Source organism: Calidris pugnax, unplaced genomic scaffold, assembly GCF_001431845.1.
Source record: "Calidris pugnax isolate Ruff unplaced genomic scaffold, ASM143184v1 scaffold281, whole genome shotgun sequence".
Classification (NCBI taxonomy): Eukaryota; Metazoa; Chordata; class Aves; order Charadriiformes; family Scolopacidae; genus Calidris; species Calidris pugnax.
Window position 1 is genome coordinate 1,585,364 of NW_015091028.1, and position 17,222 is coordinate 1,602,585.

At 64.6% G+C, this 17,222-nt stretch overlaps 3 protein-coding genes and 1 long non-coding RNA gene across 4 annotated transcripts in view; 1 reads left to right on the forward strand and 3 right to left on the reverse strand.

Annotated features, from left to right (window-relative positions):
- The first annotated feature begins 119 nt into the window (after window positions 1-119).
- Window positions 120-3,953, forward strand: AMER1 (APC membrane recruitment protein 1). Its single transcript, XM_014956030.1, has one exon. It carries the CDS (start codon window positions 227-229, stop codon window positions 3,446-3,448), a length of 3,222 nt encoding a protein of 1,073 aa, XP_014811516.1. The 5' UTR covers window positions 120-226; the 3' UTR covers window positions 3,449-3,953.
- Window positions 3,954-8,366: 4,413 nt separating this feature from the next.
- On the reverse strand, window positions 8,367-9,138 carry LOC106896231. The gene is made up of 3 exons (XR_001413605.1): window positions 9,001-9,138; window positions 8,755-8,833; window positions 8,367-8,530 (listed from the first exon to the last, which is right to left on the reverse strand). It is a non-coding gene; the product is annotated as an uncharacterized LOC106896231 (long non-coding RNA).
- Window positions 9,139-9,355: 217 nt separating this feature from the next.
- On the reverse strand, window positions 9,356-12,087 carry QRICH2 (glutamine rich 2). The gene is made up of 9 exons (XM_014955978.1): window positions 11,883-12,087; window positions 11,524-11,712; window positions 11,142-11,267; window positions 10,865-10,939; window positions 10,392-10,544; window positions 10,112-10,233; window positions 9,938-10,003; window positions 9,567-9,668; window positions 9,356-9,377 (listed from the first exon to the last, which is right to left on the reverse strand). The coding sequence occupies exons 1-9, from the start codon at window positions 12,054-12,056 to the stop codon at window positions 9,356-9,358; spliced, it is 1,029 nt and encodes a 342-aa protein (XP_014811464.1). The 5' UTR covers window positions 12,057-12,087.
- A 306-nt stretch (window positions 12,088-12,393) lies between these two features.
- The window catches only part of LOC106896196 (collagen alpha-1(VII) chain-like), an 11,251-nt gene continuing 6,422 nt past the window's right edge, over window positions 12,394-17,222 (reverse strand). The window contains exons 2-7 of the mRNA XM_014955979.1: window positions 17,001-17,070; window positions 16,551-16,915; window positions 15,892-15,975; window positions 15,368-15,442; window positions 12,628-15,198; window positions 12,394-12,489 (exon numbers count right to left, since the gene is read on the reverse strand). Of these exons, the coding sequence (XP_014811465.1) occupies window positions 12,394-12,489; window positions 12,628-15,198; window positions 15,368-15,442; window positions 15,892-15,975; window positions 16,551-16,915; window positions 17,001-17,070 (3,261 nt within the window). The remainder of the gene's footprint in view (window positions 12,490-12,627; window positions 15,199-15,367; window positions 15,443-15,891; window positions 15,976-16,550; window positions 16,916-17,000; window positions 17,071-17,222) is intronic.

The window sequence follows — 17,222 nt, forward strand, 5'->3', positions numbered from 1 at the left end:
GGGGGCCGTGGGGTTTGGGGGGTGCGGGTCCCTGTCCCCCCGGGGAGGAGCGGCCTGGGTTTCCCTGCTGGGGGGCGTCTGCCGGGGGGGCCAAAAGGCCGCCGAGCCCTCACCTCTCTGCCTCTCCCTTTGCTTCAGCTGGGCTGCCAGGATGCTGCGCTCTCGGCGCCCGGGAGAGGACTGCGCCCCCGAAGTCGTCGTCCCCAGTTGATGCAGCCCAAGGGCCATGGAGAGGGGCTGCCCGGAGGAGCCCGCCCGCAGCGGGGGGCAGCCGTCGGCCCCCGGGCGGCGGGAGGAGAGCAGGGAGCGGCCGCCCGAGGGGGCCGACGGCTGCGGGGGGGCTGCGGAGCCTCAGGCGCCCCCCGGGAAGCTGAAGAAAACGGCTTTGAGGCTGTTTGGGGGGAAGAGGAGCATCTGCACGCTGCCGAGTTTCTTTGGGGGCCGGAGCAAAGGGCAGGGGAAAGCGTCCTCGAAGAAGGGCCTGGGGAAATGCCGGACCCACGAGGGGCTGAGTGGAGGCGGCGGCGAGCAGGGCGATGGGGCGCCGCTGGAAAGCCCCTGGGAGGGGAGCGGGGAGTCGCCTCCCTGCCCTTTGCCGAGCTCCCGGAGCGCTCCCTCGGCCGTGGACGCCGGGTCGGAGTCGGGGCGGCGGGACGGCTCTCCCCCCATGGAGGGCTGCGAGAAGAAGGCCGGCGGCGAGAAGTCCTCCCTGCCCAGAGCCAAGAAAGGGCTGAAGGGGTTTCTGAACAGCATCCGGCGTCACCGGAAGAGCAAGGCTGCCGAGAGCGAGCCGGCGGAGCTCCCCGAGTGGAGCGGGGCCGCGGAGGAGGCCGGCAAAGACGCCGGTGCGGGAGCGGAGAGCCGAGGGGCCGCGGGGGGAAGGGGCCCGGGCCCTGTCCCTGCTGCCGTGCCCGCCCCGGGGGGCTTGGGGGGTGAGGGCTCAGCGGCCACGGCCACCCCCTGCGGGGAGGCTGCCCAGCCCGGCCGTCCCGCGGCCAGTGATGGTGGCTCTGAGGGCGACGCGGCGGCGATGCCGGGGGAGAGGGAGGGTGCGGGTACGAAGTCGGAGGCCGAGGCCGTTACCTGCGCGGAGTTGGACCCCGAGCAGCTGCTGCTGGCCTTTCATCCGGACTTGGTGGACACCGACCCTCCGTGCCTGCACGCCGGGGAGCTGCTCAGCCTCCTGCTGGGGGACGTCACCTCCCTGAAGAGCTTCGACTCCCTGACGGGGTGCGGGGACGACATCGCGGAGCCCGAGGTGGCGGAGAGCAGCCTCTCGGTGGAGCGCGGCAGGGACGCGGGCAAGCGGAGCTCGTGCCTGGTGAGCTACCAGGGCGGTGGGGAGGAGATGGCCGAGGCGGAGGAGGCGGAGAAGTTCCTCCCCCAGGTGTGGGAGGGCAGCGGGGACAGGGGCTACGGAGCCCAGGTGTCGAGCAGCAGCTTGGAGACGCAGGACGGCCGCCCTTACGTGGGGGACGCGCTGGAGGGCGTGGAGCTCCTGACGCCGCAGAGCGAGCAGCAAGAGTCGGCCCCGAACAGCGACGAGGGCTACTACGACTCCACCACGCCGGGGCCGGAGGAGGAAGGCGGGGAGGGGCTGGGGGAGCTGAAGAAGGAGCGTCTTCCCCGGGACAGCTACAGCGGGGACGCGCTCTACGAGTTCGACGCGCTGCTGAGCCCCTCTCTCGGGGAGGAGTCCCTGTTTGAGGGCAAAGTCTCCCGCCCGGGCATCTTCAGCTACTTCTTGGACTTCTGCCTGCCCGTGGAGAAGAGCCTGGTCCGGGCGCTGGGGGAGAAGCGGGGGCTGATGGAGACGGAGGAGGAGCGGCTGGCGGCCATTCAGAAGGAGCTGCTGTACTGGGAGCTGCAGAGGGAACCGCTGCCCCGGCGCCGCGACCTTCCCGGCCGGGAGAAGTGTCCGCGGGACAAGCCCTGCCTGGAATGCCAAGGCCGAGGGGCCGGCTCCGGCGGCAAGCAGGCGAGCAGGCTCGGTAGCCCCCCGGCGGGCTCGCCCGGGCCCAGGAGGGGTGTGAACGGCGGGGTGTCGGCGGCCAGAGGCGAGAAGGCGGAGTGGGGGGACTTGGCGGGGCCCGTGTGCCCGGAGAGCCGTCCCGACGGCCACCAGGCCCAGGGTGGTGGCCTCCTCCCGCCGGGGAAGAGCCCCACAGGGCCGGCCTCGGAGGCGCAGGGGGGGCTGCCGGGGGGCTCCGTGCCGGGCGGCGCGGCCCCGGGCAGAGCGGGGCTGTTCTCTGGCTACGGGCTCCCGGAGCGCGGCGGCGGCGACGATGAGCCCCCGGTGGGCGGCGAGGCCGAGCCCGAGCAGGCCGTGAGCTTCTCGCAGGCGCTGGTGGAGTTCGCCGGCAGCGGGACCCTCTTCTCCAGCCTCTCGGAAAGCCTGGGGAGCTCCGGCTCGGGCTCGTCCTTCACCCAGAACCTGCCCGCCCTCCCCACCATGGTCACCTTCGACATGGTGGACGTGGAGCAGGAGGGGGAAGGGGAGTGCGAGCGGCACCCCGAGCTGAACGGGGGCGAGGCCATCGCTGAGGCCTTCGAGGAGGGCTACGGGCGGAAGGAGTCGCCGGCCGAGTGCCGGGAGAGCCCGTCCCCGGGGGGCTCCTTCCCGAGCTGCCCGTGGGGCGTCGCCAGCCTGCCCCGCTGCCTGCGCCCCCACGGGCCCAGCCCCTCCACGCCGGCCCCGCTCTCCGTGGGCCGCAGGAGCCGCTCGCTGGACACCGAGAGCCTGGAGTGGGAGCTGGCCCACTCGCAGGAGGCCCCGGGTGGTGGCCCCCAGGCAGGCCGGCCGCGGTGGCCGCGGGAGGGTGGCAGAAGGGACTCGGGCGGCGCGAGGAGGAGCAGGAGCGAGGAGGAGGCGGAGGAGGCCGAGGGCGGCTGGAGCCGGCCGGGCGTATGGCCCCTGTGGGCTGAGGCCGAGGCAGCTGCCGGGGGGATGAAGCACTGGGGCTTCGCTCCGGCCGCCGCCGCGGAGAGGGCCTGGGAGGCGCCGGAGCAGCCCGTGTCCCCCGGGCCGTCCCTGTCCCGCAGCGTGGCCGGGGACCCTGCGTCCCGGTGGCCCCGGGAGCCCCAGGAGCCGGAGCCGAGCCGGCGCCCGTCGCGGCCCTGCCATTTGCCTCTGCGGGGCGAGGGCAGGCGGCCCCGGGAGCGGCCCCAGGGAGAAGCCGGCGGCCAGAAGCTGCCCGTCTGGTTGCCCCCGGGAGAAGCGGAGCCCGAGCTGCCCCCCGGCTTCCGCTTCGCCTGCTCCCCGGAGAAAGGCGCCCCGTGCAAACCCGTGGGCATCGCCCAGGGCATCCCTCAGCATCCCCCAGGCAGCGCCCGCCCCGCGGGGAGCCCGGAGCGCTGCGGGGAGCCCCTGAAGGGCAGGGCCGGCCCCGGGCACCCGCTGCCCCTGGGCTGTGCCAGCGCGGCCGGGAACGTCACCCCGGGGCAATAGGGAGGGTGTGGGGGGCTGCGGAGGGCAGGGAGGGGGAGAGTGGCCAGGAACCAGCAGTTTGGGGGGAGCTGAATGTAGAGCCGGGCTGAGGGGGGGGAGCTCCTCTCCCGCCTCCCCCCGGCCCGGGATCCGCAGGTTGGGCAGAGGCACGGCCTGGTTTTCCAGCGCCGAGAGCGGGAACAGCCCCCGGCGCCACTCGGAGCGGCCGGAGGAATCGCTGGGAAGGGCCCCGTTTGGCCTCGGTGGGTTTGGGGGTTCCTGCAGGGTGGGAGCTGGGGGAGCCTTTGGGGAGAAACGGGGCTTTTCCTTCCCCTTCTCGGTGGAATGTTTTTGGTTCAGACTCACCTTGAATGTCGTCCGTCTGGGTCTCCATTTGGGGAGGCCGGGAGGAAGGACACCGGTTCTTTCCCGAGCGAGGCCGGGAGGCCGCTCAGCCGAAAGGGGAATGTTGCAGTCACTTTTTTATTTATTTTTGTTCCATTTCCCTTGCCCCAAAGGAAAGCAGGAGATTTATTTTTTCCCATTTCCCTTGCCCCAAAGGAAAGCAGGAGCTTCTGTGTGCGTGTCGATACCGTGTTCCAGGTGTAGTTTTAATTTGCTCACAGGTACCGCTCTCGAAGAGCCGTGCTGTCGCCCGTGTCCCTTTCAAGACCAAAGTGTGGGTCCCTTCTCTGTCGTGCTCTGTCTTCCCGGTGCGTGATTCCCGGCTGAATCCTTTCCCGTGCTTTGTCCCTCGCTCCTCGCCTCTCCCGGGCCACGGGCACACGGACGAGGGCTTTGGAATAAGCTGAGTTTGCATCGTGTCTGTCGCTGAGACGTTGCAGATGCCGTTGCTTTCTTCAAAAGGAAGTTTTGTTGGTTTGGTGTTTTTTTTATAAATTCTTTTGCAGTTGTTTTTATTGCATCAATGTATAGGAGGAGAGTATTCTGTTCATTGGAACACAGGATGTGATGCAGCCTAAATTAGGCTCCCCAACTTCTTCCTCCAGGCTGCTGAGGCTTAAGTAGGCCCGTCTGTGTGTCTCTGGGCTGAATCCTTGCTTTTCCAGTCTTTTCCTCCCCGTCCTGCTGCTGGGAGTTACCGCAGGAACCCAAAGTGCCAGGTGTTTTCCCTCTGTGCCACCAGAGAGGGTTTTGTGGGACAAACCTGTCTCCTGATGGTGGGTTTGTGGGACAAACCCATCTCCTGATGCTGCTCCGCATCCCCCGAAGATGGAGAGGAGCCATTGTCACCCCTTGGCCTGGGCAGCAGCCCCGCGGTGGCTTTTTAGTCCCTCTTTTGTTTTCTCGTGTCACCAAAGGCGTCTGGTGGGTTCGGGGGTGTTTGGGGAGCATTTGTTTGGCCGTGGGGCAGCCTTTGCCAAAGTCTCGGGGGGGGAGGGTGGGAGCCTCTCGGTGCTCAGATGAATGTTCAGTTGGAGACGCGCGTCCCCAGGAACAGTCCTTTGGGTTTGGGGACATCCCGGGAAGGGTCGGTGCAAACAGCCCCTGGGCTCGGAAGGGGGAGAGCGATCCAGGGCAGGTTTGGGAATCGGGCTCCATACCCCATTTCCCTTGCCCCAAAGGAAAGCAGGAGCTTCTGTGTGCGTGTCGATACCGTGTTCCAGGTGTAGTTTTAATTTGCTCACAGGTACCGCTCTCGAAGAGCCGTGCTGTCGCCCGTGTCCCTTTCAAGACCAAAGTGTGGGTCCCTTCTCTGTCGTGCTCTGTCTTCCCGGTGCGTGATTCCCGGCTGAATCCTTTCCCGTGCTTTGTCCCTCGCTCCTCGCCTCTCCCGGGCCACGGGCACACGGACGAGGGCTTTGGAATAAGCTGAGTTTGCATCGTGTCTGTCGCTGAGACGTTGCAGATGCCGTTGCTTTCTTCAAAAGGAAGTTTTGTTGGTTTGGTGGTTTTTTTTATAAATTCTTTTGCAGTTGTTTTTATTGCATCAATCCATAGGAGGAGAGTATTCTGTTCATTGGAACACAGGATGTGATGCAGCCTAAATTAGGCTCCCCAACTTCTTCCTCCAGGCTGCCGAGGCTTGAGCAGACCCGTCTGTGTGTCCCTGGGCTGAATCCTTGCTTTTCCAGTCTTTTCCTCCCCGTCCTGCTGCTGGGAGTTACCGCAGGAACCCAAAGTGCCAGGTGTTTTCCCTCCGTGCCACCGGAGAGGGTTTTGTGGGACAAACCTGTCTCCTGATGGTGGGTTTGTGGGACAAACCTGTCTCCTGATGCTGCTCCGCATCCCCCGGAGATGGAGAGGAGCCGTTGTTACCCCTTGGCCTGGGCAGCAGCCCCGCGGTGACTTTTTAATCCCTCTTTTGTTTCTCGTGTCACCAAGGGCATCTGGCGGGTTCGGGGGAGTTTGGGGAGCGTTTGTTTGGCCGTGGGGCAGCCTTTGCCAAAGTCTCGGGGGGGGTGGGAGCCTCTCGGTGCTCAGATGAATGTTCAGTTGGAGACGCGCGTCCCCAGGAACAGCCCCTTGGGTTTGGGGACATCCCGGGAAGGCTCGGTGCAAACAGCCCCTGGGCTCGGAAGGGGGAGAGCGATCCAGGGCAGGTTTGGGAATCGGGCTCCATACCAAAGCTTTCTCCTCTTAATTTGATGTGAACTAAACGAGGCAAATCTCTCTGGATGTAAAAGGAGTTTTTGAAAGGCGTGTTTGGAGCCAATTTGCTGGATCATTGGCGTATCCCGCCAAGTTATCCCAAAGAAATAAGAAGTTTCCATGGGCTGTCCCAGGCTGTAAGTTGTCCCTGCCCTGGAGAGATTGGGTGTCGGTGCCGAAGGGGCGGCTCTTCCTGAAATCCCCGTCTGTCCCGGGACGGACAGGGACAGAGCTTCTGCTCTGGGGCTGGATGAGCCGTGGGTCAGAGACCGCCCGAGCCGAGGGACTCAACCTGGGGGGTGGGAACTTTTGCTGGGAAAGGGCTCCCGAAGCAGAGAGAAGCCCTACAAGTCAGTAACGAGTCAGTAAGAGGGATTGTCCTGCCGAGCTGTTGGGGAGAACCTGCCCTGGAGGAACCGGCCTGGAGACGTCCCTTCAGGGCAGGTCTGGCCTCACAGGGCTGAGTCCTGGCCGTTGGTTTGCGCTGAAACCGCCGCCGTCGGGGTCAGTCTCCCCAGGGATTCTGTGTTGCCTTTTGGGGACCTTGGGCTTTTTTGTTGTTTGTTTTTATACACAGGAGAGAATGGTGGCTTTTCTCTATTTTTGTATAGTTTTGCCTTTTATACTCACGGGGAAGCTCTTGTGGGCTGTTCTCTCACTGGCGTGCGTCGTCTTTCCCAGCGGTGTGGGTTTGCGTTTGGGTGGAGAAAAGGCGATTCTGGCTGCTGCTGCCGCTGCCCGTGCGACAGAGGGACCCCCCCAGCTCCTGGCACCCCCCTCTGAGGAGCTGTTCCCTTGTCCCCGGGGCCAGGGGACCCCCGTCCCGTCCCCGACACGCGCTCTGTGCACTCACCGCTGAGACCTCTCTGTCTTCCTTCCGTGTCACACGCGGCCGCTCCCGTTTCTGTCTCCAAGCTTTGGATTTAGCCTGAATTTGCTGGTTTTGGTGATTTCCCCCTGGAAGTATCACTGACCCTCTTGGAAACTAGAGACCCGCAGCTTTTGGCGGGGGCTTTCCCTTCCACGGGCTTCAATTATTTAACCCAGAGCCGGGGCTTTTCTCCAAGCCTGGGGCAGGAGATGCTGTTGGATGGAGCGTGGGGATGCTCTAGGAGCCGGGACAAATGTCCTGTCCCCTGGGTGCTCCCTGGCCGGGCCGTTGGCATCACCCGCTGCGGGGCTGAGGATGGCTCTTGAGATGATCCTGGGGTCACTGAATTTCACTGAACTTTTAGAGTTGGAAGGGACCATGGAGCTCCTCTAGTCCCACTCCCCTGCTGAAGCAGGATTGCCAGAGCCTGGATTGCCACGGGATGAGCCAGGGCTTTCCAGGTCTAATCCTGGGAGCTCCATCCCCGTGTCACCCCCCCCCCTCCAGCACCAGGAAAGGGTCTTCCTGGAGTCCCAGTGCCTGGAGTGCTGGATTGGGAAGGCAAGGGCCGCTTCAGAAATGGGGTCCCTGCAGGCGGCCACGGCGAGGAGCTGAGCAGAGGAGGAGAAGGTCAGACAGGGGTATGCAAACAGGCAGTTAAATGCTGAAAAGGTAAGAGCCTCCAGCCAAAAGCAAATCTTTTCCCTTCCTTCCCCCCCAACGCCAGCAGAGACGGCGGTTGCCGCTGAGGCCTTTGGCTCTGCCTCGACTGTTGTGTCTTTTACTGAACCAGCCCTTCACCCGATGGTGCTTTCTTCTCTTCTCTTCCCCTGCTCGGGTTTGGCCCCCGTTGCCGGCGCGGGGCCGGGCTGGGCCGGTGGCTGGGGGCACGTTCCCGGGGGGCTGGGACCCGCGCCCCATTTCCCTTTCCTCTGCCCCTTCCCCGTGGGGCTCCTCCCCCCCAGGGGGGGCAGCCAGCCCAGAACCTGCTCTGGGCCCAAGGGGGAAATTAAAATCGAGGAAAAACTCTCCCTTCTCACGAAAAAAATAATCCTGAGCCCTTGTCCCAGGTCGCCCCGTGCGTCCCCTCTGCTGTCCCAGGTGACCAAGTTGTCTGAATTTTGGGGTTTGGTTTTTTTTTTTTTCCTTTTTCTTTCTGTTCCCACTGCTCCTCGTCCTTCAGACTTTTTAATGTATTGATTGTGTTTTCAAATGAATGTTCCATTCACTGAATTGTACTGAATTAAACTTCAGATTTTTAGAGAACACCGGATTTCCCTTCTGGTTTTTGTTTTTCCTGCTTATTTTATTCTTGATTTAATCTTTTTAAATTCCAGGTTCTTGCCCGGCTCCCCAGCCCCCCCCTCACCCCGTCCTCCCTCTGGTTGCTCCTCTCCAGGGCTGGGGGGAGCGGAACTGGGGGCTGTGATTTTTCAAGGTGGTGCCCCCACCAGACAGGTTGAGGGGGGGGGGCGGTTATTAAATAGTAATAAATCACGTTTTGAAGAGCAGGTGGCGCAGTCTGGCTGAGGGTTTGCTGGAGCGGTCCCGCGGTGACCCCGGTGGCTGGGGGTGGTGGTGATTGGCCCCCCCCGCCTCGGGCTCTGCTGGCTGTGGCTCTGGGGGAGAGGGGCAGGGGTTGGTCCCCCCACAGCCCCCGGGGCAGCTCTGCCAGCCCAGGACTGGGCAGGCACTGGGGCAGCAGGTGGGAGCCAGGGGGGGCATGTGTGCCGGAAAGCCATGCACCCCATGGACAACCTCCCACCCGACTGTCCCCCTCCCAGCCATTGTCCCCCCCCTCCCAGCCATGGGAACCCCCTCCCCAGGCCTGTCCCAGCCCTACCTTCCCTGCCCCTCAGCAGCTCCCCGATCCGGCCCCTGAGGCCTTGATGGTCCTTGGCCAACAAATCCTCCGTGTTGTACTGGGAAGGAGGGAACGTGCTGGTGAGCCACCAGCTCGGCATCCCCAAGGACCACCCCCAACAGCCAACTCTCCCTGGGGAAACTGAGGCACAGACCCTCCCAGATGCTCAGCATCCCTCTCCCAGCCTCAGTCCCCCCGCTGTACCCCTGTCTTAGTCATCCCTACCTTGTTGGGGAGCAGGAGGGGCTGGAGTTGATGGGGGGTCCGGAGGCACTGGAGGCGCTGGAGAGGGGTGGTGATGGTGTGCTGGCCCCCGCAGCTCCGCGGCACGGTGGGGTACTTGATCTGGGCTGGTGGCTCCCTGTAGGACAGGACATGGGGATGCTCAGTGCCCGTCACCGTGGCACCCCGTGCTTCACCCTGTGACACCAGGGTGGTGCCCACCCCACGCCAGGGACACCAGGATGCAGGAGAGCTGGGCTGCCCCATTTTGGCAACTTGGTTCACAGGAGGCACCTGACCGCCCCCCAGCCAAGCCTCAGGTCAGGCTGAGACTACACACAGCTCATCACACATGGCTTCAGCCCCCTTGAAACTGAGACCTGGGGCAGTGTGTGTGGGGGGTGCAAATCCCCACAGAGCTGGGGAAGCACAGCAGCCCCTTCGCAGCACATCTCTGTGCCCCTGCCCTGCTCAGAACCCCCTGCCCCCACCCTGGGAAGAGCTCTCCAAGGCTGGGGCAGAGCCCCCCTGCACCCCAGGGGCTGGGGATGGGTCCCCGTGTCCCCTGCCTGCGGCCGTCCTGCTGTTCCTGCTCCGGCTTGAGGCTGCTGTGGGTCTGTCCGGTGAAGTGGGGGAGCAGCGGGGGCGAGGACGGGATGGTCACGATGCACCTGGGGAGGGCAGGAGCCAGGGATGAGTGACAGGGGACACAAGAGCTGCCCAAGCTCGTGGTGGCTCCCCAAAATGCACAAGCTTGTACCCCACAGCATCCCCTGCCCCCCGGGTAGGGTTCCCTGTCCCCCTGCTGCCTGTCAGGACGGCAAGGGGTGGGTGCGCAGGTTTGGACCCCCTGGGCAGACACCCGGACCCCCGTGCCCAGCATGGGGGGACACCACTAGCACCCATCACCCCACCCATGGTGCCGGGGGGGGCTACTCACGGGCCAGGTACACGCACGTCGAGGGGCCGATCACACGAGAGACAGTGGAAATGTGCCAGCAGCAGCCTGCAGCGGGGAGAAAAGGGCTGGGTGAGCTCCGGGGTGGGGGGGGACATGGCTCTGCAGGCAGCAGTGCAGTGTCCCCAAAGCCACCACTGTCCCCATCACACTCACTTCCTAATCCCAGCGGCATCATCCTCCTCTGCCTGCAGCGCCTTCCCCTGGAGCTGCTCCAGGATGGTCTCCCACTGCCCCTCCAGCTGCTGCCGGAAAGGCCCCAGCTCCAACCGGTCCAGCTGTGGATGGGGACACACCTTCAGCCACCCCGGGATGGGACATTGCGGTTCCCGGGGGGGCACAGCAGGGAGGGGGGGACCCTCTCAGGGAGATGCTGCCTCAGGCTGCCCGATCCCGAAGGTGCCACTTTGTGGGACGGGGACGAGCCAGCCCTCACCTTGGTGGCCAGCTCTTTGCTGAGCTGCTGCTGGACCTGCTCCTGGCCCGTCACCCGGCTCAGCATCTCCTGGAACATCTCCTTCAGCCGCTCCATCCACGCGTCAAACTCAGAGTGATTGACTTTGCCGGCCAGGGCGCTTTTGTCGGCTTTCTGGCCAGAGGGAAAGGCAGGAGAGCAGTGGGGATGGGGGGAGAGCAGTGGGGATGGGGGGAGAGCAGTGGGGATGGGGGGAGTCACTATGGCAGGGCCAGCTCCTGTCAGGAGAAGTGGCCGCGTGGCCCCACTCGCCCTATCACCACCATGAGATTGGCCCCAGGGGAGAAAGAGGCACCTGGAGAGGGACCCACAGCTGGTCTGGAAATCCTCCCTCCCCCCGGCCAGTTCTGCCACCGAGCATCCAAGGGACAAGGGACATTTGTCACCCTGCCCGGACCCCCCTTGGCGGGTGCTGGGTCCCCTCGAAGCCATACCACATCGATTCCCAACTCCAGGTCCTCTTTGTTTGCTTTCTCCTTTGCCAACTTTTCCATGGACTGGAACAGAACCTTCAGACACAGAAAGTACCCCATGATGCCATGGGGTGGGACCTGCCCCCCACGTCTCCCTCGCCCCTCAAAACCTCCAGGAATGGCATTTGGAGCCCCTGCAGGGCTGGGAGCCGGCTGGCAGGGGGACAGCCCCCTCGTGGTCCCCAGCCTGGGCTCTGCTGGAGGATGCTCTGACCCCACGGGGGGTTCAGCCACCCACCTTGATGTCTTGCTGATTCTGGTGACTCTCATCCAGGATGTTGCCCACGATGGAGCTCAGCTTCTCGTGGTCCCCTTGCACCTGCATGACCATGGCCTGGATCTGTTTCAGCAGCTCCTCATCCTGCTGCAGGGAGGAAGACAACAAGGTGATGTCGTGCGAGGTGGGGGCTGCCCCATGGGGACAGGCCCAGGTTACTTGTGGCGGCCATGGGCTATCAGTGCCAGCAGGACATTTGCACCAAGGCTTGAGTTTCCTTCCTGCTGACTGTGCAAACCAATCTGGGGGCAGCAAGAGGGTCCCCCACGTTACAGCAAAGCACAACCAGCTGGGGGGGCCCCCGCAGCCCCTTCCCAAGCCCCCCACGCTGTCACTTCCCTACCTGGCTCTTCCTCGGCAGCTGCCTGACCATCTTGCCCCCCGCCTTCCGGGACATCAAGGCGTCCACCACCTCTTTCAGGTTCTCATAGCGCCGGAGGAGCTGCCCCACCTGCGCCCTGGTGTCCCCACTGCAGGTAGGGCACGCTGCCTGCTCCTGCCTCGGGCCCTCAGGTGCCCTCAGCTTCTCCTGCTGCAGGAAGGGGAGAAGGAATCACCTCTGAGATGGGATGGACGTGGCCAATGAGCCCTGGTGCTGTGGAGCCTCAATGGCCCCATCTGGTCAGGGGAGGTGGCCAGGAACTCCACCAGAACGCCCCAAAACCAAGCAGGCGGGTGGTGGGAGCTCCCCCCACCTCTCACCTGGGCCAGCATCAGCTCGGCCATCTCGGCCATAAACTTCTGCAGCGTGGCCTTGGTTATCTCCTGCTGCTCTGCCAGTTCTTTCAGCTCCTCTTTCATCTGCTCCAGGTCCTTCAGCTTCTGCATCATCTTCTTCAGGTCAGGCTCTTTCAGCTCCTGCAGCTCCTTCTTCATCTCCTGCAGCTCCTGCAGCTCCTGCAGCTCCTGCAGCTCCTTCTTCATCTCCTGCAGCTCCTTCTTCATCTCCTGCAGCTCCTGCAGCTCCTTCTTCATCTTCTGCAGCTCCTGCAGCTCCTTCTTCATCTTCTGCAGCTCCTTCTTCATCTTCTGCAGCTCCTGCAGCTCCTTCTTCATCTCCTGCAGCATGGACCTGGCCAGCAAGACGGGGGTACAGTCAGGCTTAGCCTCCACGGGGCTGTTGGGGGGTGTCTGTGGCCCCCCAAACCAGGATGCTCCCAGCCCACCCAGGTCTCTTCCAGCCCCACGTGGAAGGAAACCCTCTCCCATCCTTTTACCCCGGTGGCAGGGTGGTCTGGGCGCTGCCATCCACCTCCCAGTCGGCTCCAGGCGCTCCAAGAATTCCAAAAGCATCTTTCAGCTGCCTGATCTGGGAACGGTGGTGGTGGCAGAGTCAGGGCACGACCCCTGTGTCATTCCAGCACGGGAGCCCTTCGGGTGCCCCCTCCATGCCCAAAACCCCCTCCTGGCACCCCCACAGCCCCCTTGGGGACTGCCACCAGCTCACCTTCCCCTTCTCATCCTGCAGGTTGCTGGCCTGGCCGTCCCGGGAGGACACCTGGCCCCCGAAGGAGACGCTCCTCTCATCGCGAGGGACACCGCTGGAGCCCGGGGTACCCACGGGCACGGCCCACTCTTGCAAAGGGGACGTGCCAGGGCTTCCTGGCTGCATCCCTGGAGCGTAGGTCTCAATGCCGGGGGATCCTGTATGCATCCCTGGGATGTGGGTCTTGATGCCAGGGGATCCTGTATGCATCCCTGGGATGTGGGTCTGGATGCCAGGGGATCCTGTATGCATCTCTGGGATGTGGGTCTGGATGCCAGGGGATCCTGTATGCATCCCTGGGATGTGGGTCTGGATGCCAGGGGATCCTGGCTGCATCCCTGGGATGTGGGTCTGGATGCCAGGGGATCCTGGCTGCATCCCTGGGATGTGGGTCTGGATGCCAGGGGATCCTGGCTGCATCCCTGGGATGTGGGTCTGGATGCCAGGGGATCCTGGCTGCATCCCTGGGATGTGGGTCTGGATGCCAGGGGATCCTGGCTGCATCCCTGGGATGTGGGTCTGGATGCCAGGGGATCCTGGCTGCATCCCTGGGATGTGGGTCTGGATGCCAGGGGATCCTGGCTGCATCCCTGGGATGTGGGTCTGGATGCCAGGGGATCCTGGCTGCATCCCTGGGATGTGGGTCTGGATGCCAGGGGATCCTGGCTGCATCCCTGGGATGTGGGTCTGGATGCCAGGGGATCCTGGCTGCATCCCTGGGATGTGGGTCTGGATGCCAGGGGATCCTGGCTGCATCCCTGGGATGTGGGTCTGGATGCCAGGGGATCCTGGCTGCATCCCTGGGATGTGGGTCTGGATGCCAGGGGATCCTGGCTGCATCCCTGGGATGTGGGTCTGGATGCCAGGGGATCCTGGCTGCATCCCTGGGATGTGGGTCTGGATGCCAGGGGATCCTGGCTGCATCCCTGGGATGTGGGTCTGGATGCCAGGGGATCCTGGCTGCATCCCTGGGATGTGGGTCTGGATGCCAGGGGATCCTGGCTGCATCCCTGGGATGTGGGTCTGGATGCCAGGGGATCCTGGCTGCATCCCTGGGATGTGGGTCTGGATGCCAGGGGATCCTGGCTGCATCCCTGGGATGTGGGTCTGGATGCCAGGGGATCCTGGCTGCATCCCTGGGATGTGGGTCTGGATGCCAGGGGATCCTGGCTGCATCCCTGGGATGTGGGTCTGGATGCCAGGGGATCCTGGCTGCATCCCTGGGATGTGGGTCTGGATGCCAGGGGATCCTGGCTGCATCCCTGGGATGTGGGTCTGGATGCCAGGGGATCCTGGCTGCATCCCTGGGATGTGGGTCTGGATGCCAGGGGATCCTGGCTGCATCCCTGGGATGTGGGTCTGGATGCCAGGGGATCCTGGCTGCATCCCTGGGATGTGGGTCTGGATGCCAGGGGATCCTGGCTGCATCCCTGGGATGTGGGTCTGGATGCCAGGGGATCCTGGCTGCATCCCTGGGATGTGGGTCTGGATGCCAGGGGATCCTGGCTGCATCCCTGGGATGTGGGTCTGGATGCCAGGGGATCCTGGCTGCATCCCTGGGATGTGGGTCTGGATGCCAGGGGATCCTGGCTGCATCCCTGGGATGTGGGTCTGGATGCCAGGGGATCCTGGCTGCATCCCTGGGATGTGGGTCTGGATGCCAGGGGATCCTGGCTGCATCCCTGGGATGTGGGTCTGGATGCCAGGGGATCCTGGCTGCATCCCTGGGATGTGGGTCTGGATGCCAGGGGATCCTGGCTGCATCCCTGGGATGTGGGTCTGGATGCCAGGGGATCCTGGCTGCATCCCTGGGATGTGGGTCTGGATGCCAGGGGATCCTGGCTGCATCCCTGGGATGTGGGTCTGGATGCCAGGGGATCCTGGCTGCATCCCTGGGATGTGGGTCTGGATGCCAGGGGATCCTGGCTGCATCCCTGGGATGTGGGTCTGGATGCCAGGGGATCCTGGCTGCATCCCTGGGATGTGGGTCTGGATGCCAGGGGATCCTGGCTGCATCCCTGGGATGTGGGTCTGGATGCCAGGGGATCCTGTATGCATCCCTGGGATGTGGGTCTGGATGCCAGGGGATCCTGTATGCATCCCTGGGATGTGGGTCTGGATGCCAGGGGATCCTGGCTGCATCCCTGGAGCGTAGGTCTCAATGCCGGGGGATCCTGTATGCATCCCTGGGATGTGGGTCTGGATGCCAGGGGATCCTGGCTGCATCCCTGGGATGTGGGTCTGGATGCCAGGGGATCCCGGCCGCATTCCCGGGGTGGTGGGGCTGGCATCAGAACTCCCCCTCCTCCCGGCGGTGGGAGCACCTGCCCCCTTCTCGGCGGTGGCTGCTGCTCCTTGCCTCCCCGCTTGCATCCCCAGGGAGCCAGGCTGTGTCCCCAGCGTCCCCTCACCAGCCGTGGGCACAGCCTGTCCCCCTGCTCCCTCCGGCCCCAGGGCTGATCTCCCCCCACGCTGAATGTCCGTGTCCTCCTGGGGGGACTCACTGGAGGGGGACTGGCTCCCGCTGCTCTCCTGGAAAGAGGAGGCAAAGGGGAGGGGGTTGAGGGGCAGCCCCACAGCCCCAAGGACAGAGCCCAGGCCCCTGCTGTGTCCCCCCTCCCTGTCCCCACACCACCCAGGGAGCTGGGGACACAACTGCCTCCTGTCCCACTGCAAGATCCAGGGGTTCACGCAGACGTACCTCATCCATGTCCATCACCCTCCGGTCGCGGGGTCCCGGCAGCCGGCCGGCAGCTTCCTGGAGTCTGTCCTGGAGCTGGGCGAGGAGAAGGGACACCAGTTCGGATATGGGAGCAGGGTTTCAAAGGAGCAAATTCTCTTGGTCACGAGACAGAGGGACACTGGGCTGTGCCTGGGGGCTGGGGCTGTAGTGCCCAGGGCAGAGCTGTCTCTCCCCTCCATCCCAGCTCCCACCTGCCATCATTTTTGATGCCTGAGCATCCCTTTGGGTGACCCCACAGGTGCCTCTACCCCAGCACGACCTGCAGGCAGTGGTACCTGTCCCTGCCCTCCCTGGGGCTGATGGGCAGAGGGAGGGGGGCACTGGGTGGGGTGGGCTGAGCTCTCTGACTCCCCCCCTTCCCTCCTTGTCCCTTCCCGAGGGGTGACATTGGTGGCTGGTGGCCACGGGGCTGGGGGTACAACAGGGAGAAGGGCAGGGGGGGTAGGGCCCAGCACCCTCCCAGGGGCACCAGCAGAGCTCACCAAGCCAAGGGCCTCCTGCATTGCCTGGATGTCCTCTCCCATGCGGGACTGAGCCGCCTTCATGTCACCGATCTCATCCAGAGCCTGGGAGGGGGGATGGAGTGAGCCCCAGGGAAGGGTCCCTGGGAACCAGGACCTCACCCCTGCTGTGGTCTTTCCTTGAATCCTAATCTTATTCCTGCCCATCGAGGATGCCTGGGCAGTGCCGTGCAGGATGAGACCTCCTTCCTGGTCGCCAGGGTGAGGCAAGGGGATTTGCGGTGGGAGATGATGCCCATGAGGGACTGGTGGAGCCTCTCAGCTGCCCCAGGAGAGGACGCGGTACCGGTCAGGAGAGGGGAAGGGAGGGATGAAGAGGGTGGTGGGGCTGGGGTGCTGACCCTCCAGCCAGAGGAGCCAAAGGCACTGGGGGCTGGCTGGGACCCACCACGACTTGCTGAGGGCAGCCTGGGGAGGGCCCAGAGTAAACGGAGCAGCACATCAGTCCCAGATCTTCCTCCCCAAAACTCCATCCCTTTCCCACTCTAAAGCCCCATGAGCCACCGTGAGCTGGTGCATAAACCAGACCTCGGTCCAGGGGCAGCAACAAGGGTGGCACAGAGCCCTGGGGAGGGGGCATCTGGCAGGGCAGCACCCAGGGGACCGGCAAGAGCTTCTACCTTGGAGATGCCGCTCTCGTTCTCTTTGACCTTCTCCTTCATCTCCCCCACATCAGTGGCCACGGAGGCGAGTCGGGCGCCGCCGCTCGCGGTTCCTGCCAGCGGGTCCGTCCCAGAGAGCTGCTCCCCGGGGCCCTGGGCCCTGTCCCCCTCCTGCTCCAGCCCGGGGGGTGTCTGTGCCGCCTGCTCCCACCCGAGCTGGGCCAGGCCCTCCAGCATGGTGCGCAGCAGGCTGTGCAGCACCCTGAAGTTGATGGCTCCGGGCTCGGGCGTCCCGATGGCCAAGTCCAACATCTCCAACAGCCGGGGCTCGGCCATGGCTGCGGCCCTGAGGCCACTGCAGGAGGAGGGGAGGGCCTTTCTGCCTGGGGGGAAGGAGTGGGGGAAACAGGGATGGGGGGGGGGGGGGGGCTGTCGCTCCTGCTCCGGGGGAAGGGGGGGACAAGGGACAATGCGGCGTCTCCCGTTGCCAGGCGACGCGCCGCCCCCTGGAGAAGGAGGCCCCGCCCCCGGCCGGTGCCTGGGATGCGGGGATCCCGGGAACCCACGGGGATGGGGGGGCAGGGGGACAAATCCTGCCCCTCGCCCCCAGAGCCCGGCCCCGGGAAGCCCAGGCCAGCGCCCCCAGAGCCCAAAGAGCCAGAGCCCGAGGCGGGGGGGGGGCCAATCGCC